Source organism: Sturnus vulgaris, chromosome 2, assembly GCF_052056855.1.
Source record: "Sturnus vulgaris isolate bStuVul1 chromosome 2, bStuVul1.hap1, whole genome shotgun sequence".
NCBI lineage: Eukaryota > Metazoa > Chordata > Aves > Passeriformes > Sturnidae > Sturnus > Sturnus vulgaris.
The window spans coordinates 117791016-117818570 of NC_142244.1; the positions used below are offsets into that span (position 1 = coordinate 117791016).

The following is a 27555-nucleotide window of genomic DNA, read 5'->3' on the forward strand; positions in this document are numbered from 1 at the left end:
CTCCCCAAAGGCTGATTTGGACAGGGATAAAATTGAGTGGCTGTCACAGATCATCTGTGCCAAACTTTTGCTTTATCAGCTGTGACCCAGCAGCAGCAGCAGCAGCCCAGGAATGGGAGCAGCTTTAGGAATTCCAGCTGTGGCATTGGGGAATCTCCTTTAGCCCTGAGGCAGAACAATTTGGGGACAGCACAGCTGGGATCCACAGAGGAATGGAGGCCTTGCTTTAAAGGAGGAGCCAGATCAGCTCAGTTTTCCAGAAGAAAGGAGGAGAGGAAAGATCATTCCAGTCATGAGCCACGGCAGAGAGGCTCAGCAGAACCATTTGGTGCTGGCTCCAGAACAATCTGTTCTCCTCTAAAATGTCAATGAATTGGGGCTGGAAATGAGGAGATGGTTCCTAAGGATCAGAGCAGCCCTGGATGTTTTCCAGACACAGAATTTCAGATGGATTTTGGCTCTGTTAGTGCAGGAGTGGCTGGGGCAGGGCCCAGGAGATGCTCTCCAGGCCCTTCTTTGCTTCTATTCAATCAATTCTCTGCACCACTGGATTCATCCCAGGGAGTTTTAATTCTCCAGGAGAACGTTTGGGATCTTCTCTCTCTGCTCTGGAGCTGGGAATGTTCACCTGGACAAGGATCCAGGGAGAGCTCAGAGCCCCTGGCAGGGCCTGAAGGGGCTCCAGGAGAGCTGGAGAGGGACTGGGGACAAGGATGGAGGGACAGCACACAGGGAATGGCTTCAAAGCAGGATTTGATGGGATTTTGGGAATTAGGAATTGTTCCCTGGGAGGGGCTGGGATAGAATTCCCATACCCTGGATCCCTGGAATGTTCAGTTCCAGGTTGGACATTGGGACAGTGGGAGGTGTCCCTGCCATGGCAGGGGGGGGATGGGATGAGCTTTAAGGTCCTTTCCAACCCAAACCATTCCACGATTCCAGGATTCCAGGATTCCATGAGTCTCAACCCTTTCCTCTGTTCTGTCTCAGTCTCAAGATAAAACCTTTCCCTGCAAACTCCCCATTCCCACGTGGACCTCCAGGTCCTCAGAAATTCCCTGGATAAATCCCCATCCTGTGCTGGAGCCTCCTTTGCCTCTCCACCACCAGGATTTGAATCCTCCAGGATTCCTCCCCTTCAGCCACTGATTTGTTCCTCCTTCATCCTCTCCCACACAGGGCAGAGCAAGGTGAGGATGCAATTCCTCAACACCTGTCCCTTGTTCCCAGCAGCATTCCCAGCTTCAGGGCCTCAGCCTTGCTCAAGAGCATCCAGCTTGGGAAAAAAAAAAAAAAATTAAAAAAAAACCCTAACAAAACAAAAAAACAAGCCTTGAAATTGTTTGGCTTTTCCATCAACTAATGGAAAGAGTTATGTCATGGTGGTTAATCCCCAAGATTTCCAAGTGTCGATATATTTGAGATACCAATCTTCATATTCCAAAAGCCTGGCACTTCCTGGGATTGAAAAAAAAAAAAAAAAAACCAAAAAAACCAGCAGATAAAGCAACAAATATGTTCTCAGTTCCCAGGCAGCACCTCCATTTCCACCAATCTTTCTTCTGCTTTTTTCCCACCACATGGAGCATCCTCAAGGATAACCCTAAATAACAAAAAGGAAATCTTGGGTTTCAAGCAGAGAAGTTGAGAGATTTGTGTTTTGTTCTAGGTTTTGGCACTAATCTCATGATTTTTCCAGCAAATAATTGAGAGTTTGATTTTGTTACAGAGTACTTAGGAAAACCCAGGGAGCAGAAAAGCGTTTCAGGAGGATTTTTGAAGGTGTCCAAGCACCTAAACCACAGAGAAACCCATCCCATCTCCGGAGCTGCCTTTTTAAAAACCCACTCCCTCGAAAATTGGGCAGCTCATGCCCGGGCACAGTTGTGTTTTCATTAATCAGTCCATGTCTTTTACCAGGGGAGAGCTGATGGATGCTGAGAGCAGGGCTGGCAGGCAGGGACAGGCATTCCCAGTTCAGTTTTGGACTTGCACAGCCATTCCTCCTGCTTTGTTTGCTTGGATCCCCTTCCACTCCCCTGAGCCCTTCTCCCTCATGGCCCTGGCAAAGTGGGGCTGGTCTCTGACCCAGGGCAGCAATTTTGTGCCAGAGAATTTCCTTGCTCCTTTATCCCTCTCACCTCTCCGTGGTGGAGCCTCTGCCTGCTCTTTCTTCTCCTCATTTTTGGGGTGGAATCTTTCAGCTCTGCCTCAGGGGACATTTCTGTCCCCCTGGGGCTCTTCTTTTTCCATGGGAACACCTCAGTTTGGATCCAGGGTTCATCTCACTCATCCTGGAGGTCTTTAAAATAAAATATCTCTGCTGCCCAAGGACAGGTTTAAACTGGATATTGGGAAGGAATTGTTCCCCTTGAGAGTGGGGAGTCCTGGAATAGAATTCCCTGGATATTGGGAAGGAATTTTTCCTCTTGAGAGTGAGAAAGCCCTGGAATAGAATTCCCTGGATATTGGGAAGAATTTTTCCTCTGAAGGTGAGGAGTGCCTGGAATACGAATTCCCTGGATATTGGAAGGAATTGTTCCCCTTGAGGCTGGGAAAGCCCTGGAATAGAATTCCAGAGAATCTGTGTCTGCCCCTGGATCCCTGGAAATGTCCAAGGGCCAGCCTGGAGCAATGTGGGACAGTGGAGGTGTCCCTGCCCATGGCAGGGGTTGGAACAAAATGATCTTAAGGTCCCTTCTGATCCAAACCACTCCACGATTCTGAAGTTTGGATGGCAAAACGTTCAGCATTTGAGGTTTCCTCATGTTTGGGTTATTCCCCACTGGCCCTCAAAGCATTTTTTTGGCCTTTGAATGTCCCAGTTATGAGGAAGATGAAAAGAACTGATTGCAAAACCCTGGTAAATCAAATCTCCTCGAGTTCTTTACAGACAAACCCAGTTTCTTTCCACAGCATTCTCCTCTTTAATCCCCTCTTGGCAGAACACACCAAGGTTTGGATAGCAGAGCTCAATTACCTTCCGTGGTAAATAAAACAAAACAAAACAAACAAAAAAAAAAAATAAAAATAAATTAGGGGCTCCTTACCCTAAAAACAAACACCCACTGAAAACAGCTTCTCCTTCAAAACACCCACTGAAAACAGCTTCTCCTTCACCTGGTGCTGCCCAGGTGCCAGAAAGATGCCACTTGGATTTTGTAATTGAAGCTGTTCTTTGCCCTCAAATTCGGAATTGAACATCTCCAAACTTGAGCTCGTGTTGGGGGCCGGGCTCTGCTCTCAGGGAACAGGGGCAGGATGAGAGGAAAAAGCCTCGAGCTGTGCCAGGGGAGGTTTAGTTGGATAATTAGGAAAAATTTCTTCCTGGAAAAGGCAGGCAGGCCTTGGAAGGGGCTGCCCGGGGAGGTTTGGGGGTGAACAGGGGAAGGTGTGGACGTGGCACTCAGTGCTGTGGGCTGGGTGGACATCAGGGACACGATCTTGGAGGCTTTTCCAACCTTCATTCTGGGATTTATCCAGACCTTTCAGGTCTTTACCAGGACTTTAACGAAGCAGGATCGTTCCTTCAGGAGTGCCAGCACTCACAGGGCTCCTTTTATGTGGCTGAGTACACACAACACCCTTAGCAAACTCCTGGCTGAGCTTTGCCCGTGTGTGTTCAGCCTATTCCGGCCCCAACAAATGGGGATTGTTCACAGGTGAGCAACAATGGGCTTGGGATGTGCTGGAGGAGGCAATCGGTGACCTGGGGAAATGCACATTAGATAATCAAATAGGCTCCATCTCATTCGCTGCCTGTTTGTACAACTCTTCTCTTAAAAGCATCGAAAAAAAACAAAAGGATATTCAAGAGGGTCATTTAAAAAAAAAAAAAAAAATCGTGGGTTTGCTCTCAGGTCGGGTTTGATTTCCAGCAAGGAATTCCCAGGTTGGTGTCAGGGGTTTCTTTGGTTTTTCTGTGTGGGCAAAATGCTCAGTTCAATATCAGGGATTGAATTCTGGGAGATTCCAGGGTTTGGTGCTGAGCTTCAGGAGCTTTCAGGGATATTTTCCCAAAGAGATGTTTGGAATGGCTTTGGTCAGGTACACAAAAATGGGATAGAAATAGAAATAATTGGAAGCAGAAACTATTGGAGGTTGCAAGGGACCTTAAACCCACCCAGTGCCACCCCTGGCATGGCAGGGACACCTCCCACTGTCCCAATGTCCAGCCTGGAACTGAACATTCCAGGGATCCAGGGGCAGCCACAGCAAATCTGGGAATTCCATCCCAGGGAACAATTCCTATTTCCCAAAATCCCATCAAATCCTCCTTTGAGGCCATTCCCTGGGTGCTGTCCCTCCATTCCCTGGGTGCTGTCCCTCCATTCCCTGGGTGCTGTCCCTCCATTCCCTGGGTGCTGTCCCTGCATTCCCTGGGTGCTGTCCCTCCATTCCCTGGGTGCTGTCCCTCCATTCCCTGGGTGCTGTCCCTCCATCCCTTGGCAATTGTCTCTCTCCATGGTTCCTGCAGCTCCTTCAGGCCCTGCAAGGCCACCCTGAGCTCAGCCCAAAGCTTCTCCTCTCCAGGCTGAACAATCCCACTTCTTCTTGGCCTTTTGCACGTTTCATTACAATTATCAATTATTTTACAAGTCACTTGGCCAATTTGGGCTCTCTCAGCTTCTTGCCAATTAAATTCAGGCAATCAACACCAACAAAACCCAATGAAACCAAAATTCCTTTGCATGGAAAAAAATTCCTGTAAATTTCTGCATCCTCTGGCCTGTAGGAAAGACAACACTGAGTGAAGAGCAACTCTTGCTTTATTTGGGTGATGATTTACAGCAAGGGGAGCACTGCTGATGCTTTCAGCTCTCATTGCATAAAGGTGGATTTCATTTTCCAAATCCCACATCCAAACAATGCTCCTCATTCTTCAACCTGTGAATAACTGCTCCAAAGCACAGTGCCTTTGATATCCCTGAGAGCTCCATAAATATGAGCAATTTTCCATGCAAAACCATTGGCAGGTTTGAATTCAGGATTAATTAATTCACGGGGGAAGGAATCCACCAGCAAACGGGAGCTGCTCTGCCACACAGCATAAAAGTGAACACTTGTGATAACTTGAAAAGGAGAAAAAAGTGGGGCTGGAAAAGCTGGAAAAGCCCTGGGGGTGCTGGTGCCAGGGGCTGGACACGAGCCCAGGGGTGCCCAGGTGGGCAAGGGGCCACTGGCAGCTGGGCTGGATGAGGAATTGTGTGTCCAGCAGGAGCAGGGCAGGGATTGTCCCTCTGTGCTGGCACTGAGAGACCCTCGAGGGCTGTGTCCAGTTGTGGCTCCTGCAGGAGAGCCCTGGAGGGGCTGGAGGTGTCCAGGGCAGGGAAGGGAACTGGGAAGGGGCTGGAGCCCCAGGAGGGGCTGAGGGAGCTGGGAAAGGGGCTGAGGCTGGAGAAAAGGAGGCTCAGGGGGGACCTTGTGGCTCTGCACAAGTCCCTGGCAGGAGGGGAGGCTCCTGTGTCCAGGGTGGTCTCCAGAATCCTCCTCCCCCTGCACAGGAAAGGAAAGGAAAGGAAAGGAAAGGAAAGGAAAGGAAAGGAAAGGAAAGGAAAGGAAAGGAAAGGAAAGGAAAGGAAAGGAAAGGAAAGGAAAGGAAAGGAAAGGAAAGGAAAGGAAAGGAAAGGAAAGGAAAGGAAAGGAAAGGAAAGGAAAGAGGAAAGGAAAGGAAAGGAAAGGAAAGGAAAAAGAGAGAGAAAGAGAGAGAAAGAGAGAAAAAGAAACAAGAAAGAAAGAAAGAAAAAAGGGAGAAAGAGAGAAAGAAAGCAGGGAGAAAGAGAAAGAAAGGGAGAAAGAAAGGGAGAAAGAAAGGGAGAAAGAAAGAAAGAAAGAAAGAAAGAAAGAAAGAAAGAAAGAAAGAAAGAAAGAAAGAAAGAAAGAAAGAAAGAAAGAAAGAAAGAAGAGAAAGAAAGAAAGAAAGAAAGAAAGAAAGAAAGAAAGAAAGAAAGAAAGAAAGAAAGAAAGAAAGAAAGAAAGAAAGAAAGAAAAGAAAGAAAGAAGAAAAGAAAGAAAAGAAAGAAAGACAAACAGCTGTGCTAATCCCTGTGCTTGTTTGATCTTGTTCAGAGGCTCCCAAGCTCCCATGGCAGGGCACGGTTTTGTTTCAGGAGGGTGGTGCCTACCGAGGGCACGTCCATGTGATTTTTGTATTTGTACATTAAACATTTCCCCAAGATGTAATTCCTTCCCTCCTGCACTCAGAATAAAGAGACTTTACGAGCCGAGCTGCCTCCAGAAATGGAGCACAGCAGGGCTGTTGGGGCAAGATAGGGCAGATGGAAATGTGTCTGAGCTGGCTGCTCCACCCAGCCTCTCATCTTTAGAGAAAAAAAATTAAAAAAAAAATTAAAAAAAAGCACCATAAATGTTTCCAATAAGCGAGAGAGGCCAGGTCTGATGAGCACAGACGGTCTGCAGGCATCTGCCCAAGGAGCTGACGCTTGGCTGGTACATCCTCCTCTGATTTATGGTGTGTGTGTGTGTGTGTGTGTGTGTGTCTAAGCCTTAAATTGTTGAGTCTCTGGCTGCTGCAGTGGCATTACAGGAGGCTTGGAGGGTGTTTGAGCTCCCTGAGCTGGCACTGATAGCAGCTCTGGCACCGAGTCAATCCCAATCTCACACCTGTCTGAGACAATGGGGGCCTTGTTGCACCCATCCCCACCAAAGGCTGTCATCCCTGCTGCTCCTTCACGTTGGAAGGAGGGGAAAAAAATAAAGGGAGGATTGAGGGAACTCTGTCTCCTCACAGGGCACGCTGGGGTGGGACATATCCCTCTTTTCTGGGTGGGAAAATATATTTACAGAAGGGAGGGATGGAGGGAGATTATTTACAAGGAATGGAGGGACAAAGGGGAACAGCTTCAGACTGAGAGTAGCTTTAAATTCAATATCAGAAATTTGCCTTGGCTCTTCATCCTTGCCCTCGTGGTCTCCCTTCAGCCACTCTTTGTCCTCCAGTTCTGCAGCACTGATGTCTCAGAGGTGCTGGAATGGTTCAGAACCTTTTCCTGCCCTTTCTGTTTTGTCATTCCTGGTGCTGAGCTGCTGGCATGGGGTGCCCACCTGTCCTGGGCAGGGTTTTCCATTGAATCTGCTCATGTAGGGACACTGGGAAGGGACTGGAGCCCCAGGAGGGGCTGAGGCAACTGGGAAAGAGGCTCAGCTGTAAATTTTTTTTTAAATTTTACTAGGTTGGATATTTATGATGAATTTTTGTTGGTTTTTTATATATATATATATTTTTGAGCGTATTTTGAGGTAGGATTGTTGTTTGATTTATTGGTTTATTGATGGAGGACTCTGTTAATTGATTTAACGTGAGGTTTTTGTGTGGATTTTTAATATAAGATTCTATTAAATTAAACCCCAGGTTTCTGGGATCCAACACTCAGCCTGGAGAAAAGGAGGCTCGGGGGACCTTGTGGCTCTGCACAAGTCCCTGCCAGGAGGGGCAGGGACAGGAGGAGAGGAAATGGCCTCAAATTGCAGCAGGGCAGGCTCAGCTTGGACAGCAGCAGGAATTTCCCCATGGAAAGGGAGCTCAGGCCTTGGCAGGGGCTGCCCAGGGAGCTTTGGAGTGCCCATCCCTGCAGGTGGCACCTGGAGGTGGCACTCAGGGTGACAAGGTCGGGCACAGCTGGGACTCGATGATTTTTGGAGATCTTTCCCAACCTCAGTGATCCTGGGATTCTCTGATTGTGCCATTCTTGCTGCAGCCTCCATTCTTTGCTCCAAAACATCTTCTTGAGCAGGAGAGCAGGGAGGGGGAAAAAGGAGAGTGAGAGGAACCTCTACCCATCAAGATGGAAAAAGGTCAGGGTTAGACCAAAACACGACTTTTTTTTTGCTCTCCTGACTGGCCCAGCTGAGGCTCTGCCCTTGCACCTTGCTGGGGTGGTCTCCAGCAGGGGAAATGAAAGCTGAATTTTTCCAGGAATGAACACAAAGACAGAATGGCAAAGCTCCCGCTGCCCGTGCCTGCACGCCTTTGTTTGAGCAGCCAGGAAAAAAACCCCCAGGTGAGAAACACAGACAGGAGCTCGATTTTATCTCCTCCAAAACTCCAGCCCAGTCCAGTGGTGGCCACTCTCCAGCAGGAATGGCTCCTTCATCCTCCACAAACAGCATTTCTGCCTCGGGGCCCAAATCCTTCCAACATTTGCCTGGGTAATTGTCTGGCTTTGTGTCTCATGCTGGGCTTATCTGGGAGTTTAGGCTGGCTCAGAGAGAGGGTGAGGATGGGGAAGAGCTGCTGGATGAACCCTTTCCTATTTAATTCTCTGGCACGAGGTGCCAGTGCAGCTCCAAAATCATTTTGGGATCGTGGTGGGGGAAAAAATGAGTAATGCAGCATTTTAATTGAAACAGATGAAAGAGCTGCACAAATAAACAAAAGGGGTTTTTTTTGTTGTTGTTGGTTTTTTTTTGGTGTTGTTTTGTTTCTCTGGAGGCCTCAAAATATCAACAACTGCAAAACAACACCAGTCAATGTATAATTCTGGATGAATTCAAACGAATTGTTTCCAAATGTTGCTGGGTTTTTTAATTGTGGAAGTGCAGATATATTAAAAAAATCTAAATTCAATAATAATAATAATTCAATTTTTGAAGTTTTTCCACTTTGACCAAATCACCAATATCATCAACACTAACCTTGGGTTTTTGTCAGTGCGTTGGAATTTTACATTAAACACAAAAACATTTGCTCTTACCCCTATTTAAATAATATTTGCTTACATATCAAGATTATGTTTAGCTTTTTAGAGATCGTTTCTGAAATGGGAAAAAGTTCCTTTTACTCAAAGTGATGACTTGGGGACACAGCTGCCCAAAACTGCTCTGCTCAGCACGTTGGGGCCAGTTCAGATGTGTTCAGCTGAGTTTCTAAAAACTTTGTGAAGTTTCAGAGGTTCAGAATTGCTAAGGGAGAACAAGAATTTTACAGGATATTTCAGGGCAGACGGGCTGGTCTGGGGTTGTGTTTGAAAAGAGATTTTTAGCAAGCTGGACTTTTCAAATCCACAAGTTTTTGGTAGCTAAAGGTCAGGGTTTGGTATCTAAAGGTCAGTTGATGGTAGCTAAAGGTCAATTTTGAAGTTGTTGAATACAGAAAGTGAAACTCCTATTTGTAAAAAACATTTCCCATTCCATAAAAGAAATCTTCCTCAGCCTGGCAAAACAACAGCACTTTGTTGGTTAATACTGGCAATTACTCTATTTCTTCCACACCGGGACATTTTGCAACATTTGACAAGTGTTGACACTTCTTTTCTCCACAGGATTACAACTTTCCTTCCACGCTGTTATTCCTCACTCCACCCTCGCTGCTCTCACCTCCCTGCACACGAACCTGGAGTGGGGAGAGGGATGGAAGGACAGAAAATTTAGGGAAGCAGGGCAGGGATTGTCCCTCTGTGCTGGGATTGTCCCCAAGGGCTGGGATTGTCCCCAAGGGCAGGGATTGTCCCTCTGTGCTGGCACTGAGACCCTCGAGGGCTGTGTCCAGTTGTGGCTCCTGCAGGAGAGCCCTGGAGGGGCTGGAGGTGTCCAGGGCAGGGAAGGGAGCTGGGAAGGGGCTGGGGAATCAGGACTTCCTGTGAGCAGGAATTTCCCCATGGAAAGGGAGCTCAGGCCTTGGCAGGGGCTGCCCAGGGAGCTTTGGAGTGCCCATCCCTGCAGGTGGCACCTGGAGGTGGCACTCAGGGTGACAAGGTGGCCATGGGGCACAGCTGGGACTGCAGGGGCTGGGAGGGCTTTGCCAACCTCAGGAATTCCAGGATTCTGTCTGGTTTTTCCAAGTCCCCCACAGGAAAAGCTCGAGGAGAAGGGTCAGGGACGTGTCCAGGATTTGGGACATCAGCAGCTGCCCCCAGGTGTCCTCCAGCATCACTCACAGGTAGCACAGGTGAATCCCCTTTTTGGGGCAGCCCCTGCCCAGAGCAATCTGATGCAGAATCTGTGTCCAGAGCATTTCTGGCTGATCCCTGAGCATCCCCAGCCCTCTGCCTGCTTCTTCAGGGCTTTTATTCCTTCAGGTCACTTTTGGCACCTTGCTTTGCAAGGACACTGAAGGGTTTCAGTGTTGGTTTTGATTTTCTTCTCCTTGTCACCTTCAGTAACACCAGAGAGAAGCACCTTGACCCTCAAAGCTCCTGCTCCTTTCCCCTTCAGATTTCGAACCACCTTGGTCTGAGCAGGGACAGCACCCAGGGAGAGGCTGGAGCTGGGCCAGGAGGGATTTAGGATGGATTTTAGGGCAAGGCTCTTCCCCCAGAGGGTGCTGGGCACTGCCCAGGCTCCCCAGGGAATGGGCACAGAGCTCCAGGAGCTGCCAGGGATGCCCAGGCTGGGATTTTGGGGAGGGGGCTGTGACTGGATGATCCCTGTGGGTTGATTCCCACTCAGAATATTCCATAATTCCATCAAATCCAGCAGAAGGACACTGCCACGTGTCCAGCAGAGCAGCTGTTCCAGCTGAGCTGGACCCAGCGTGTGTCTCAAACCCTTCTCCCACAACTGGTGCCAAAAGTTGAACGTGGAGATGAATCCTCAGCATCCTCCAGTCCTTGTCCCCTCGGCTGTGGCCCTGCAGCCTCTCTGCCCCAGGGGGGCTCAGGGGACAGGTCCTGCTGTCACCTCCCATGGTCACAGGTCAGGTGGAAGGGGCTGCTGCATTCCTGAGCTGCACTCCAAGTGCTGAGGGATTTCAGAGAGGAAGCAAAGCATTTCTGCTGTGCTATTTTAAATGGATTTCTGGCCTGAGTGCCCCTGACAGAGGCTTTCAGCACATGCTTCTGGGCTTGATCATTCTCCATCTGGGCTCTGCAGATCTCAAATCAGCCTGGAGAGTCTCCCTTAGGAGAGTTTTCAACAAGTCTGGTTTAGTTTAGGACCAGAAGGAGCAGCAACAGCTCCTCAGTTACCTTTTAAAAGAAAACCTGTGCATGGTTCTAAGTGAAGCTGTCTGTACCAATAGATGTTCATGTGAAGACCTTACCTCCCCTTAAAAATGAGGGTAAAATCAAAGCTGCACTCTGGAGAGAGGTTTCATTGAGCAGCATTTCTCTCAAGGTGACCTGAGCTGTTCAAGTATGAAGGTTGCATTTGATATGTCACTTATTTCCTCAGTCAAATGAGCCAGGGTGTCTTTAGATCATCAGAGATCTGCTCATTACCAAAAATTGTTTTTAATCCTGATCTGTGATGGGATTTAAAAGAATCCAAGCAGATTTTCGTTTGCCGTCCTGAATAAGGGTTTGGGGGGTGACTCGGTGGCCCTGGATGAATTCTCCTTTATTAGTTTATAAGCTTTCTTCTGAGCACTTGGGATGGCATCATGAAAGTGCAAATGGCTGTTATCTTCAAAGGCCTCTTTTATACTGACAAAACTTCACCTTACCCACTCGTATTAATAATCTATTGCCATCCTAATTAGTTCACATCAAGGTCAGTGTTTGGTGGGGGATAAAATGACTGTAAGCTCCAGAGAATGAGTTTTTCTTCCACTGCTTTCATGCTGGGAAAGAGGAGGGAGCAGTGAAAGTGGAAAAGAAGAGATTGATGAGGACTTTTTTGTTTATCTTCAGCCTAAAGGACTTGGATGTGGAGTAATTATTTCACATCATCAGGAGCAGCCTGTGAGATAACAGAGGCCACGTTGTATTCATCCATTTGTCACCCAGAACTGCAGAAACTCCTTCATTCCATTCTCCTTTTCTTTAAGGCATTGATTTTCCAGTGGGAATGACACATCCAAGGGGTTTTCAGCCTCTTGAAATGCAGACCCAGAGCTGGAAATGTTTGGCTGTGACAGGAACTCGTGACTGCCCAGAGCAGCTGTGGCTGCCCCTGGATCCCTGGAATGTTCAGTTCCAGGTTGGACATTGGGACACTGGGAGGTGTCCCTGCCATGGCAGGGGTGGCTCTGGGTGGGATTTGGGGTCTGGGCTGGGCTCCAGGGGATCAGAAAACCCTGACAGGAGCAGCAGGGTCGGGTCCAGCCCATGGGTGTGGAATCTTTGCCCAAAGGAGGAAGGTGCAGCTTTGGCACCACGATATAAAAGAAGGATTTAAAGCTCCTCGAGTGTCCAAAGGAGGGACATGAGGATGGGGAAGGGTCTGGAGGGGCCACACGAGGAGAGGTTGAGGGAACAACTTGGATCAGAGGGACAGCTCTGATCTCTGCTCGGGGACAGGTGCTGTCCCTGTCACCCAGGGAGAGGCTGGAGCTGGGCCAGGAGGGATTTAGGATGGATTTTAGGGCAAGGCTCTTCCCCCAAAGGGTGCTGGCACTGCCCAGGCTCCCCAGGGAATGGGCACAGAGCTCCAGGAGCTGCCAGGGATGCCCAGGCTGGGATTTTGAGGGGGCTGGGCAGGGATTGATGATCCTGGTGGGTTTATTCCAGCTCAGGATATTCCATGATTTAATCACACGTCTGCAAACAGTGACTCAGTGTGACTTCCAGGTGCTGGCTCAGGGAATATCTCTCCATTTCCTTTAGTCTTGCTTCACGCCATGAAAGAGAAACTTCTGAGGTGTATCCAGGCTGGGATTGGTTTCCCTGAGCTTCCAGCCATCTGTACATTGTGTGTCTGTGTCTGACACAGTCATCGGGTATCTGTGCCATCGAGGAGGAAAAACAGCTGTTCCTGGGCTGTGATTCACCCTCCTGGCTCGGCTGGGATGTCTCCCTTAGGGTGAAACAACTTGAACCCCACAAGCGTCTGCTCTGCCCTGCTGGCAGCAAAGTCTGCAGTCTAGACAGGTAGCTCCGAGGTCGACACCTCCGGTGTGGTGCTCTCAGGTGGGCTGGATCCTTCCCCGGGAGCTGCGACAGCAGGAGACAGCGTTATTACACCTCGTACACGATTAGCAGGAGGAGTGTCTGTGTTTGCAGGGCACGATTTCCCTGCCCAGGGCAGCCTGGGTTCATTTACCTGAGCTCTGCCCCTCACCTGAGCTCGGCACTTCAGGGGAGACAGAGCTGGAGATGGGAACTGAGCAGCACAAAGCAGATAAATCAGATTAAAACAAAGCAGATAAATCTGCCCCGAGCTGTTGTTGTGGGTGAACTTTCCCTGCCGGGGTGACACCAGGTAAATCTCACGTGCTCTGACTCAGCTGAACCCGAGCCTTGCCCTGCCCGTGCTCCAGCTAAAACCGGGATTGCAGGAATTCCTCGGGGGGCAGCGTGGGGTGCAAGGGTTGAAATGAGGGATAGAGACTCCAGGTAGCTCTTTAAAATGCTATTTATTGTATCCAGACGATACAGCCATTTATTTATTATTTTAAAATGCTGTTCATTGTATCCAAATGATCCAGCCATTTATTTATTATTTTAAATGCTGTTCATTGTATCCAGAGGATGCAGCAATTCCCAGGTAGTGACAAGAGCCCAGCCCACACCTGTCAGCCACAGCTGGGGGTTTGTGTGAAGCCTCTCCAGTTCTGGTTCCAATGCATTCTAGACTTTTCATTGCAGAGCATCTGAATACCTGACAACCAATCAATACCTTCACTATCACCTACAGCCTGTCCTAACTGCTGACATTACCAAATTCATGTTATTATTGCCAATCACAAAAGGTCAGTGTGTCACAGTTTAAGCTAGAAGTTGTTTTTCAGTTTTCTTGCAGTGGAAAATGTTGAGACCTTTCTTTCTACTTGCAACATGGCATTTTTGTTTGCCTGTAAAAATCTTTTTGCTTGGTAAAAATATATTTTGGTTGAGGTGGATTTCTCCTTTGCTCTAAGCCATAAAAGCCCCTCCAAACTCATTTACTCTTTGCCTTCTGGTTCCCCAGTCAGACTGGCCCAGCAATTCTGCTCTTCTATATCAAAACTTGCTTTCATTTTTATTCCTTCTTCAGATTCTACATTCAAGGATCTTTCTGTGACACACACACACACAACTGTGAGACCTTCCTGTCCAATCCTTATCTTTTCCAACAGTGGGGATCCAGGAATTCATCAGCCGGGAGGCATTCCCGGGGCTGGAGCAGCTCCGGAGAGGGCAGAGTGTGGGACCCGGAGCAGCTGAAGGCTGGGGAGGGGACAGGTGAGGCAGGAATTGTCACCTGGCAGGCTTTGGCACCTCCAGCTCGGAGGCTTTGGATTTGTCCCTGCGGCTTGACGGGGACAAGAAGGGAGCAGGAGGTGCCACCCCCCTGTCCCCGTGCGGGTCACCAAGGACTCTGTGTCCTGGCATAGCGCAGAGGGGTGCGGGTGTCACCTGCCAGGAGGACACAGAGGTGACACCAGCTGCCTGCCACCATCCCCGTGCTGTCCCCGAGCCCCGCTGTCCCTCTGGGCTTGGGGACAGACACACAGACAGGACAGGGCACGGCAGCTCCTCCCGGGAGGTCAAAGCTGAATTCTTTTTGTCGTTCCTCAACTCTGCGAGGAGGAAGAGGAAGATGGGGGTGGGACAGAGTCTCCCTCTCGAACAAATAAATACCCGCAGCTCTCCAGGCTGACTCACACCTGGGAGACAAAGAACAATGCATCCCTAATTCGCAAAATCCAGCTTTCCAAGCCGGGCTGTCACTGGCACCTCTGCGATTCGCCCAGAAAAGTTCAGCACGTTCAGCCCGGGAGGAGGAGAGCGATGCTTGGTTTATGTTTCACCGGAGCAGTTTTTGTACCGACCTGCTAGGGCAGCAACACGAGCTGCGATTGTGAAATTCTCCATTTTTCACACTTCGGGGCTGGCTGCTCTTCCTGCTTCTGGAGCTCAGAGGGGTTTTTAGGGCACCCCATAAAATGCTGCTCGTTTCTTTGGGGTGTTCTAAGCAGCTCTTTCAGGCAGCATTGAACTTGAGGGATAAACATTCCCAAAATATCCACAGTTGCTTTCTCCTGCTGCCTTCAATAGCATCTCCAAATATCTTGCTATCCCTTTCTTGACATGGACGTGAGGAGACCGAAGGAAATTTTTAAAAAATCACGCTTTGAAATGGACTCCTTTGGTTTTTCTCCTTCTTTTTAAGCGAAAGAAAAGCTTAAAAATTTTAAAAGCTTTTCTAAAGAAAAGCTGGCGAAAAACTCTTCACCACTACGTCTAGAACAGCCTCAGCCACCTCCTTTGGAAGGTTTATTCCTGAGGCTGATGTTTGTCTTAATTCAGGTGATGCCTCAGCGTGGAGAAACTCCCCCACTCCCCCATCCCAAAGGCTTTTTTAGAGGCTCCAAAACTCCAGGAATAATGAAATAAAACGAAAGTAAAACCGCTCAGGCGGGAGATCCCTACCAAAGATCCCTGTCCCAGGGAATAGCCGGGGATTTGGGAACATCTCCCAAATCTCTCCAGCCGCTCTGTCACGGTCATTGTCACCCAGAACGACTCCTGCCACCAGCAGCAACCTCAAAGGGGCATCAAAAACAGAGCAGGGAACTCTCCTCTCCTGGAAAACCTTTCCCGGGGGGTGACACCGAGCTGTGCCCCTGGTGCCACAAGCTGCCACCGGGTTAGAAACCACCAAAAAGGAGCCGTGGTGGAATTTTACAGTGCCCTCGGTAATTTTCCAGCTCCAGGGCTGAGAATGGCAGCCTTGTGCGGCCACTGCCCTGCCCGGGATGGACTCGGCCTTTGGAAAGTCCCCCTTATTTATGCTAATGACTAATTGCTTCGGCACTGCCACACCTTTTTCTCCGTGCTGCGTTGCGCTGGGGATTTGCTGGGTGCCGGGGGAGGGTGGTTGAGTCATTTTGGATGCCTGGCTTGTGAGCGAGAGCAGCTCAGAGTCATTCCAAACCATTTCCCCGTCTTTTTGTGTTCCCACTGCTCCACCTGGAGCTGCCGGGGCAGGAAAACGAGTGGGAAGAGAGGCAGAGACGGGAGGGAGGTGATGGCAAAAGAGAGGAAGGAGGAACTGGAATTTTTCAAGGCGGTTTTTTGGCATCTTTGCGCCGAGCACAGAAGTATTTCTGAGCATTTCTGTGCTCACAGGTCATTTCCTCGATTAGGCAAGACACTTCTGTGAATGAACAAGCCCAGTCAAGACAGCTCCTGCCTGGCACTCCGCAGGAAAGGCAGAGTGACACCAGAAGAAGTTTCCCTTTGGAAAGATTAGCAAATCACACCAGGGAAAGGGGGAGGGAGACAAATCCCGGCTTCAGAAAATCCTTCCAGGGCAGCTGAGGAGCTGGCTCTGCTCTCGTGTGTCTCGAGTTTGGCAGCACCGAGCCCATCCCAGCTCTCACCCAGCCCCTGCCCGCTGCCAGCTGCTGCTTCTCCCATTCCAGGCCGGAATTGCGGAGCCGCTTTCGGGTTTTGTTGCGTGTGACTGACAGAAATTTGTGCAACTTGCGAGGGAAAAGCCTGGCAAGCAGCAGCAGAGATTTCGCAACTCGTGCGGCCGGGCTGGGGATGGGGTGAGGGGATTTGCAGGGATATAAATAGTGATTAATTAACTGCTCTGCACTCAGGGCTCAGCCTTTCCCCGGCCTGGCTGGGTAAAAATCCCATCCAGGAGGTGCTCTGGGCAGGGAATGGGAATGGTGTAGTCTGGGAGGCAGAAAGGTGAGGGAGGGCAGCGGCCGGGCAGGAGGGGAGGTGGGAGTGAGAGGAGGATGAAGGTGGGAATGAGAGGGGGATGAAGGCAGTGAGAGGAGGATGAAGGTGGGAATGAGAGGGGGATGAAGGCAGTGAGAGGAGGATGAAGGTGGCAGTGCGAGGGGAATGAAGGGAATGAGAGGGGGAGGAAGGGAATGAGAGGAGGATGAAGGCAGTGAGAGAGTGATGAAGGCAATGAGAGGACGATGAAGGCAATGAGAGGATGATGAAGGCAGTGAGAGGATGATGAAGGCAATGAGGGGATGATAAAGGTGGCAGTGAGAGGAGGATGAAGGCAATGAGAGGATGATGAAGGCATTGAGAGGATGATTAAGGCAGCAGTGAGAGGATGATGAAGGCAGTGAGAGGATGATGAAGGCAGCAGTGAGAGGATGATGAAGGCAGCAGTGAGAGGATGATGAAGGCAGTGAGAGGATGATGAAGGCAGCAGTGAGAGGATGATGAAGGCAATGAGAGGATGATGAAGGCAGCATTGAGAGGATGATGAAGACAATGAGAAGATGATGAAGGCATTGAGAGGATGATTAAGGCAGCAGTGAGAGGATGATGAAGGCAATGAGAGGAGGATGAAGGCAGCGAGAGGATGATGAAGGCAATGAGAGGAGGATGAAGGCAGTGAGAGGATGATGAAGGCAGCAATGAGAGGATGATGAAGGCAGTGAGAGGATGATGAAGGCAATGAGAGGATGATGAAGGCAGTGAGAGGATGATGAAGGCAGCAGTGAGAGGGTGATGAGGGCAGTGAGAGGATGATGAAGGCAGCAGTGAGAGGATGATGAAGGCAGTGAGAGGATGATGAAGGCAGTGAGAGGATGATGAAGGCAGCAGTCTGGCCCGTTCCGGCTGTACCTGCTCCCCTCCATCCCCTCCGTCCCGCCCCTCTCCAGGCCTGGCTCACATCCCGGGGCGCTGGATCCCCCCGGGCCCGCAGGGGGGACCCTCGGGGACACAACCGAAATGTCCCTGTACAGCCAAAATATCCCTGCACTGCCGGGCTCAGCCACTTTCACCTTCCCTGGCAGCTCCCGGCTGCTCCTGCTTTGGATTTGGAGTTTTTAAACTCGGCATTTTCTGGTCACAATACAAAAAAAATCTGGTGGGGGTTTCCTTTTAGCCAGCGTGGTTTGTTTGTTTGTTCTATGGAATTAGGGAGGGGATTTCTGCTGTGACCTCAAGGAAAAATCTGACCTGGGGTTTATGATTCACCCACTGAAAATTGTTGATTTATGGCTTCCAGGGCCTGACAGGATGACACCGTTTTTTGGAGAGATCCTTTTTTTTTTTTTTTTTCCAAGGGAAGTTGTGGATTCCCCTGGATCCCTGGCAGTGCCCAAGGCCAGGTTGGACATTGGGACAGTGGGAGGTGTCCCTGCCATGGCAGGGGTGGCTCTGGGTGGGATTTAAGGTCCCTCCCCACCCAAACCATTCTGGAATTTTGTGATTCCATGAGAGGCACAGGTGTGCCTTACATTGTGCCCTCTCCAAAAAGGGATCACACGGAATCACCATCCCAGGACTTTCTGTCCCTATTTCCCAGTGATTTCTCCATCCTCTGAGCTTTGGGGCAGTGTTCAGACAATGCCCTGTGAGAGCTCAGGAGCTGTGCTGTGCTTTTGTCAAAATCCTTGACCCTTCACCTTGTGATGTGTGAAGGGAGTTCTTACATTCAGAGAATGGTTTGGGTTGGAAGGGACCTTAAATCTCTTTTTTCACCCCCCTGCCCTGAGCACGGGCACCATTCAGCAGATCAGGTTGCTCTGCATTTTGTCCTTGGCTATCAAAACCAATTCTGGAGCCAAACTCTTCTCGGTGTCCCAGCGAGCCCAGCCAGGTGTTTGTTTGCCCGGGGGCAGCTCCTGCTGGCCAAGGATGGCTCCAGGTGTGGGTGGATCCACCTGGGAGTGGGGCAAGGATGGGGAAGGACCTGCAGGGACCATCCAAGGAGAGGCTGAGAGAATTTGGATTGGGGAAAAGGAAAAGGCTCACTGGGATTGCAGCTCCTCAGAGGGACAGCTCTGATCTCTGCTCTGGGACAGGATCCTGCCTGGAGCTGGGCCAGGAGGGATTTAGGATGGATTTTAGGACAAAGTTCTTCCCCCAGAGGGTGCTGGGCACTGCCCAGGCTCCCCAGGGAATGGGCACAGAGCTCCAGGAGCTGCCAGGGATGCCCAGGTTGGGATTTTGGGGGGGTCTGGATGATCCCTGTGGGTTTATTCCCACTCAGGATATTCCATCACTCCATCCCCCCTCCTGTGCATCCCTCTCTTGGACACCCACAGTGCCCTGAGCTGCAGGGATGCATTTTTAGGCAATTCCCAGTTGGAAAAAAGCAGGAGCCATTCCCAGGGAGCTCCGGGAAGCCGCAGCTCGGGGGTTGGGGGAGGGTCCAGGGGGGTTTTGGGGGGTTCAGGAGAGTCCAGGGGGTTCAGGAGAGTTTAGTGGGAGTTCTGGGGGGTTTTTTGGGGGGGTTCAAGTGGGTTTTAGGGGGTTTAGGAGAGTCCAGGGGAGATTCAGGAGGGTCCAGAGGGTCTTCAGGAGAGGCCGGGGGGTTCAGGAGAGTTTAGGGGGGGTTCTGGGGGGTTTTGGGGGGGGTTCAAGTGGGTTTTAGGGGGTTCAGGAGGGTCCAGGGAGTTCGGGGGGGGGTTAGAGGGGGTTCAGAGGGTTTTTGAGAGGGTTCAGAGGGGTTTTAGGGGGGTTCAGGTGGATTTTGGGGGGTTCAGGAAAGTTCGAGGGGCTCGGGACCGGCGCTGCCCGGAGCGCCAGCGCCATCCAGCGGCCACACCGCGCAACTGCCCCCCCCACACACCCCGCGGGCACATCTGGAACAGCGAACATCTGGAAAAACATCTGGGAAAAGCAGCTGGGAAAGCAGCCGGGAGCACCCCGCCAAGGGGAGCCCCGCTCTCGGTGGTTTTTTCACCCCGTCCCTCCTCCTCCTTCTCTTCCTCCTCCTCCTCCTCTTCCTCCCTCCCTCCACCCAGAGCGCGTTTGGTTAAATCGTTAAAGGTTGCGCAACATCTGCACGGGTTAATTGCCGCCGTTAATTACACGAACGCCGCGATTTCGGGGCAATAAAACAAGACGAGGCACGAAGGATGGTTCAATAAGTCGGCGTTTAATGGGGTGTTAGGCGGGGAGGGAAGGGGGACGGCACGGAGAGGTGTGAATTATTGCACCATAATTCTGGCCCTGCAGGGGCTGGGTGCAATTAATAACTGTTTTCGTGTTGGGAACGCGTTTTCTCACACCGTAAAAAAAGCAGGAATGGAAAGTAATGGCGAGTGGGAGAAGCGCCGGGAGGATTGAGCACCAAATTCGCTGGGTTTGTGGTATTTTGAGCTGTTTTTCAATGGTTTGGGGTATCCAGATTATTTTTTGGGGGGGGGCTTGCAAACTGTGCAGACTCAAAGATCTTTAGGTTATTTCTCTGTGTTGAAGTAGCTCTCCCTGGAAATCTTTTCACAGTTATTCCGAGTTGGGAAGCAAATCCCGTTTATTTGCACCAGATTTTCACCAGATTAAATCCAACTATTTTGGTTTCCCATGCCAAGCTACCAACTCCTGAGCCCTCTTTATTTGGAAAGCAGGAAAGACTTTGTTGCTTTTTTTTTTTTTTTTTTTTTTTTTTTTTAATGTGTTCAATTCCAACCCGTTCCAGTTTAATTTTGGGAAACCTGAAAACTGAAGGAAAGCAGATATCCCCGAAATAAAATATTGTTTGAGGCCCTTGATCCAGCAGCTGGAAATGCAAACCTTGACTTTACTGGGAGCTGGGTCTGCCTCTTGGTACTGAAACTGGGCCATAAAAATGCAATTCCAGGGATAATTTTCTCCACTTCTTATTAAAAAGAATTGGGAGGGATTGATGCCTGGGGTTATCAGCACGGTCTGCTTTCATGTGTGTACATCTAAAATTCAATATATTAACATCCCTCAGCTCCTTAACCAGCCCGATGGCAAAAAGGGAATGTTTGAGGGCGAGTTCAGGGATTGGGAATGCAGGTAGGAAGACACAGAATTGATTGGTTGGCTGAAGCTTCACTGAAGGAAGATTTAATGAGGTGAGATTAATCAAGGAGGTCTCTGGGGCTGCTGGCATTGCTTTGGGACCCCAGAGGTGAAGGTAACAGGAAATGGATGAGAGGGGTCAGGAACTTCCAGGATTTTTGTGGATGTTCTTACAGAGATTTGGGATCATTATTTGATTTTTTTTTTTTTTTTTTTTTTTTTAGTCAGGATGCAGCTTTGTGGATGTTTTTCCTGCTGGGCTGCTTTGGGAAGAGCATTCCCAGCAGGTCAGGGGTGATCCTGCCCCTCTGCAATTCCTGCACGGGGGGCACAGCTCCCACCCTGGGCAGGGACTGGGCTGGGATCTCCTCCCTGGGGAAATCCCAGAATATTCCACAATCCTGAGCTCGTGTGGGGTGACCTCCCGTGGTCCCTCCCAGCTCTCCCCTCCTGGGGGCTCATCCCAGTAGCACTAAAAGCAGATTTCAATCCGCCCTTTGCTCGGGGACAGGATCCTGCTGCCTCCATCCTTACAGGCACCTTCTTCTGGGTCCGCGGGATTGGGGGATTGAGGGATTCATGGATTGTGGGATTATGGGATTCATGGATTGTGGGATTCATGGATTGTGGGATTGAGGGATTCATGGATTGTGGGATTCATGGATTGTGGGATTGAGGGATTCCAGGATTGTGGGATTCATGGATTGTGGGATTATGGGATTCATGGATTGTGGGATTGAGGGATTCCAGGATTGTGGGATTCAAGGATTGTGGGATTCATGGATTGTGGGATTGAGGGATTCCAGGATTGTGGGATTATGGGATTCATGGATTGTGGGATTGAGGGATTCATGGATTGTGGGATTCCAGGATTGTGGGATTGAGGGATTCCAGGATTGTGGGATTCATGGATTGTGGGATTATGGGATTCATGGATTGTGGGATTCTGGGTTTCTGGGACTGGGGGATTCTGGGATTTTGGGATTCTGGGGTCATAGAATTCCACAATTCTGGGATTGTGGGATTCCAGGATTCTGGGTTTCTGGGTTTTTGGGATTCCAGGGTTCTCAGATTCCAGGACTCTGGGATACTGGGATTCTGGGATTCCAAGATTCTGGGACTGTGGGATTCCGGGATTCCAGGATTCTGGGGTTTGGGGATTCTGGGAGTCTGGGCTTCCAGGAGTGTGGGATTGTGGGATTCCAGGATTCTGGGATTCTGGGGTCATAGGATTCCAGGGTTCTGGGATTTTGAGATTCTAGGATTGTGGGATTCCAGCATTGTAGGATTCCAGGATTGTGGGATTCTGGAATTGCAGGATTCTGGGATTTGGGAATTGCGGGATTCTGGGATTTTGGGATTCCAGCATTGTAGGATTCCAGGACTGTGGGATTCTGTGATTGTGGGATTGAAGGATTATGGGATCCGGGATTGTGGAATTCTGGAATTGCAGGATTCTGGGATTTGGGAACTGTGGGATTTTGGGACTGTGGGATTCTGGAAGTCTGGGCTTCCAGGAGTCTGAGATTGTGGGATTCTGGGATTGTGGGATTCCAGGATTGTAGGATTCTGGGATTCCAGGATTTTGGGGTTTGTGGGATTCTGGAATTCCAGGATGCAGCTGAGCAGAGCCCTGGGAAAGGGGTGAGTGACAGAGGGACCTGAGCAGATCCCAGGCAGGGCTCCCCGGGCAGGACTGGACAATTCCCATCCCCTGGCTGGAATTCTGTGCTGGAATTCTGTGCTGGAATTCTGTGCTGGAATCCTGTGCTGGAATTCTGTGCTGGAATCCTGTGCTGGAATCCTGTGCTGGAATCCTGTGCTGGAATTCTGTGCTGGAATCCTGTGCTGGAATTCTGTGCTGGAATTCTGTGCTGGAATTCTGGGCTGGAATTCTGTGCTGGAATTCTGGGCTGGAATTCTGTGCTGGAATTCTGGGCTGGAATTCTGGGCTGGAATTCTGGGCTGGAATTCTGTGCTGGAATTCTGGGCTGGAATTCTGTGCTGGAATTCTGGGCTGGAATCCTGTGCTGGAATTCTGGGCTGGAATCCTGTGCTGGAATCCTGTCCTGGAATCCTGTGCTGGAATTCTGTGCTGGAATTCCAGCCCTGGGGTCCCAGCACTCGGGTGAGATGCTGAAATCCACGGATTTCCTGCTGGAATTAGGGAGCAAGGAGTGAATGAACCCCAAACCTGCAGTGTCTGCTCCGGGGATGCTTTGGGGTGTTTATTTTAATGCCACCCCTGGAAATTGAATTCCCTCCTGTCCCTCCCTGTGACCTTTAATAAACTCTGACCATAAATGAATTAACAAGCAGGGGATGCTGCAGTTCAGAACACGACAGGATTTGTGCTCTTTTTGTTCCTCCTGAAGCCCATTTAATGCACTTGGATGTTGCTTTTTTTACCAACGTGACTCAACTGATTTTATTTTGAAGGAAGGCTGCCTGGGGAAAAAAAATAAAAAAATTAAATATTGATAATATCTGAATTTGAACTTGTTACTCAGCAGAAAAATCCAACTTCAATCTGCAACTTCACCAGTGAAAAGCTGGGAGTTTTGTATAAATCCTGCCTTGTAAACAGATGGAACAAACAAAATGTAAAACTCATCTCCTTAAAGAACAACAAAAGAATATTTTCCAGATGGGCTTTCTGATGGGACATCAAAGTCCTCATCTCAGACTTGGGAAATTTCCCTTCCTTGCTGGTATCAGTTTTATCTGCATGCAGATCATCCAGCATTTGTTTATTTTTTTTTTTCAGTAAAGGCAATTGTCTTAAAGGAGCTGCAGGAGAATGCTCTTAAAGCTGAAGAAAATGGAAAAGATTTGACTAAAAATAGAAAAAAAAATTGGGTGGGTAAAGGAGGGAGGAAATTCTTTGATTTATATAAAAATGAGATATTTCAAGCTTGGCCTGCAAAATGAAATAAGCAGGAAAGAGTTGAGGCAACGGATTTGCACCAATTCCTTTTGGGGTTTCTCTGATCCCAAACCTCATCCAAAGTGGTCCCCTGGCCAGAAAAGAATCCTTTGGTGGTTTTTTAGGAGCCTGCATCCCCATAGGGGTGGCACTGGATGGGTTTTGAGGTCCCCTTGATGCCTTTCGTGACAAATTTTGGCTAAGAGAGCTGTGAACACACAGCCCTAAAGACTAAGGAAGAGTTTTCCTGTTGGAAATTTAAATCTGGAAATTTTATTTTTAATTTAATTCCCTCTCTTTTTCTCTGGTGTTAGGGCATGTGTTGAAGATCTTAAAGGTCTCTTCCGACCTAGTGATTCTATGTGTGATTATTTGTGTGATTCTGTGATTATTTGTGTAACTCTGTGATTCTGTGTGTGATTATTTGTGTAACTCTGTGATTCTGTGTGTGATTATTTGTGTGATCATTTGTGTAATTCTGTGTGTGATTCTGTAATTCTGTGTGTGATTCTTTGTGAACTATTTCCTGCCTGATATTAATGGGAAACAACAACAACAACAACAAAAAATCTTAACCAGGAAAAAAAAAAAAATCTAAATTTTAAAAAATGGATAAATAAAATAAAAGGAAGTAATGTTATAGAAAGAATCTCCCTTGAAGTTCTCCTGCCGAGAGGGGTTTGCAGAACTGAGATGTGATGATCAGGGCCCTTCCAGGCCGTGTTATTGCCCAGGTGTGAATGGCCAGGTTTGAATGGCCAGGTGTGAATACCCAGGTGTGAATACCCAGGTGTGAATGCCCAGGTGTGAATGCCCAGGTGTGAATGCCCAGGTGTGAATGCCCAGGTGTGCCATCCCCAGATGTGCCATCCCCAGGTGTGAATACCCAGGTGTGAATACCCAGGTTTGAATGCCCAGGTGTGCCATCCCCCGGTGTGAATGCCCAGGTGTGCCATCCCCAGGTGTGAATACCCAGGTGTGAATTCCTGGCTGTGTTTTGTTGCAGACACCCGGCAGGTGCAGCCCTCCCCTCCCTGGTCCTACGAGCAGTCCTACCCTTACCTGGGCTCCATCGCCACGCCCGCCGTGCACCCGGCCACGCCCATCTCACCTGCCCGGCCCGCGGCCGTCACCTCCCTGACCGCAGAGATCTCCAGCCGCCTCTCGGGTGAGGACAGGGGACACGGGGACAGGGGGACACGGGGACACAGGAAAAGAAGGATAGAGGGACAGGGGACAAGGGGATAGAGGGCTAGGGGGACAGGGGACACAGGGAAAGAAGGATAGAGGGACAGGGGACAAGGGGACAAGGGGACAGAGGGACAAAGGAACAGAGGGACACTCCCCTGGTCATGAACTGGTGGCCCTGTCCTCAACCCTTGCTGCCCCCATGCCAAGGGGACACTTCCCTGGTGACAAACTGGTGGCCCAGGTGTGGCCCCAGCCCTTCAGGGGCTCTCTGGGCCAAGCTGGTTCTGAGGTTTTGGGGGAATTTGTGGGAAGAGCAGAAAAACAGAGAATTTTATCAAATGAGTTTTGATAAACCAATGACAGGATTAATTAGGCTGGGAAAGATCTCAAAGGTCATCGATTCCAAGCTGTCACCTGTCCCCACCTTGTCCCAAACCCAGAGCCCTGAGTGCCACCTCCAGGTGACACCTCCAGGGATGGGGACACCAAACCTCCCTGGTTCCAAAGCCTGACCTTTTCCATGGGGAAATTCCTGCTGCTGTCCAACCTGAATCCCAAACTGGTTTGGGGTGGGAGGGAACCTTGAATCCCATCCCATCCCCACCCCCTGCCCACTTTCACTTCCCACTATCCCAGGTTGCTCCTGGGGTTGGGAACCCAGCAGAGAATTGTCAAAAAAAGGATGAAAAGGAGGAAAAGCAGCACTTTGAAGGTGTAGGGAACTATTAAAATAATTTCGATTGCTGAGGAATTATCAGATTGCCAAGAAATGGATGGCACAAATATTCCAGCTCTGTTTCCTTCCCTCCCTCTGAATCCAGAGCAGAGCACAGCAGGTTCTGGGGGGACCATTGGCTGCACCATGGTGGGGTTGGACATTTTAAATGTTGCACTGGATTCCCTCGTTTTCCAATGCCCATCAAATCATCCTGCAGAGCTTTAGAAGCCACCAGAAAAAAAAAAATGGAAGTGAAAGCCACCGTGATTCCAGCAAATTTAACTGTCCCTGACCTGCACATCTTGAACCAATCTGTGTGTGCAGCAGCAGGAATTTTCTAGAAATGAGTGAGAGCCATATCATTCGAATTTACATACAGCCTTTGCAAAAATCCCTCCTTTAATTCCACATCTTGCTCTCATTTGAAGGCTCGGGGTTTCTGCAAAGATCAGAGGGAGCCACTTGAACGTGCTCCAGCCTGTTCTGTTGTTGTCATGTAGAGCTTGCTTTGAAAGCCTCACACCAAATCTAAATTATTTGTTAGGTCTGGGTGATAACTGCATTGTAGAGAGGACTGAAAACACAGGGAACTTTTCAGGAAAAGCTATTTCTTCTTTAAAAAAAAAATGGTAAAAATTCTCATTCTTTATTTACACAGAATTAGAAAACAAAAATTTCAAAAATTCGAATGCCCCTTCTGTTTTCCACCTCTTCTCCATAGAGCTGCTTTTTCTGCCCATGGCCACACAGGGATTTTCCTTGGAGCTGGCAGAGTTTCCTTGTGAAGGAACCAAGAAAGGTTTTGTTCCCACGTCAGCATCCTTCTCTTCCTGTTCTAATTCCTGACATTAAATGTCATTCAGCATTCCTGGGAAAATCTGTCACAGCATTTGCTGTCACCCACACTTGGTGTCTCTAAAAATTTTCTCTTTGGCAGAACAAAGAGCAAATTTGAGGAGGATTTTAAACCCTCCCAACTTAACACCCGGTGTCTCCAAGGGAAAAACAAGAATATGGGATAGATTTGAACCATCCTGATGTTAAATGTCATTACTCTGCTTTTTGCCAGGGCAGAATGAACCCTCCTGTGATTAATGATGTAGCCAGGCAATTTTAGGAAGTTTCTCAGGAATGAGGTGTGGAAGTAACATTAAAAATCTGGCAGATGCCACCTTAACCTTGGCTCCTCCAAAGCTCCTGCTGCTCCATCCCATCGTGTGTTTTCCCATGTTAAACCTAAAGGTGACAGAGTTTGGGGGAATGAATTGTGTTCCCTTTAATGGAAAAAAAAAAAAAGGGTGGCAAATTCTAAAGGAAGCAAACAGCAAGTTCAGAGCTCTTGTAAGAAATTAAGAGAAGCTCATTAATGTTGATGTGTCCTGATGAGCTTTCAGAGCTTGGCTCTGGAGAGTGTCTGCTCCAAGAATCCCAGACTCAGTCTGCTCCAGCTTGGAATGTGAGGAGAGCCAAGAGTTTTGTCTTCCCTCTGCTCCTCCTCAGGAATATTTCCTTCAGCACACGGCTCCTGTGCTGCAGACTCCACGCCTTGGCTGCCAGAAGTTTTCTTTCTTCTGGAAAGATTATTTTTTTTTTCCATGATTATTATTGTTTTTATCCTAAGCAGGCAATGCTGCCAGCTCTGAGGATGAGACCTTCCACTGACCTGAGTCACGATGAGGATCCTTCCTCAGGAGGATCCCTGCTTGGAAAATCCAGGCAGGGAAAAGAGAGGATGGGACCAGATGGAATTCCATGGATGTCAGACAAAGCAGAGCAGGATTTGACTCTAATGTGGAACATTTCAGAGTGAGAGCACATGGGCTGTGCCAGGGCAGGCTCAGCTTGGACAGCAGCAGGAATTTCCCCATGGAAAGGGAGCTCAGGCCTTGGCAGGGGCTGCCCAGGGAGCTTTGGAGTGCCCATCCCTGCAGGTGGCACCTGGAGGTGGCACTCAGGGTGCCAAGGTGGCCATGGGGCACAGCTGGGACTGCAGGGGCTGGGAGGGCTTTGCCAGCCCCGGGGATTTGGGGATTCTGTGATGAGCTGGGAAGGGGCTGGAGCCCCAGGAGGGGCTGAGGGAGCTGGGAAAGGGGCTGAGGCTGGAGAAAAGGAGGCTCAGGGGGGACCTTGTGGCT

At 49.4% G+C, this 27555-nt stretch overlaps 1 protein-coding gene across 1 annotated transcript in view; it reads left to right on the forward strand.

Moving 5' to 3' along the window:
- RUNX1 (RUNX family transcription factor 1) overlaps window positions 1-27555 on the forward strand; it is a 172798-nt gene that overhangs the window by 141738 nt on the left and 3505 nt on the right. The window contains exon 7 of the mRNA XM_088160505.1: window positions 24518-24679. Within this exon, the coding sequence (XP_088016631.1) occupies window positions 24518-24679 (162 nt within the window). The remainder of the gene's footprint in view (window positions 1-24517; window positions 24680-27555) is intronic.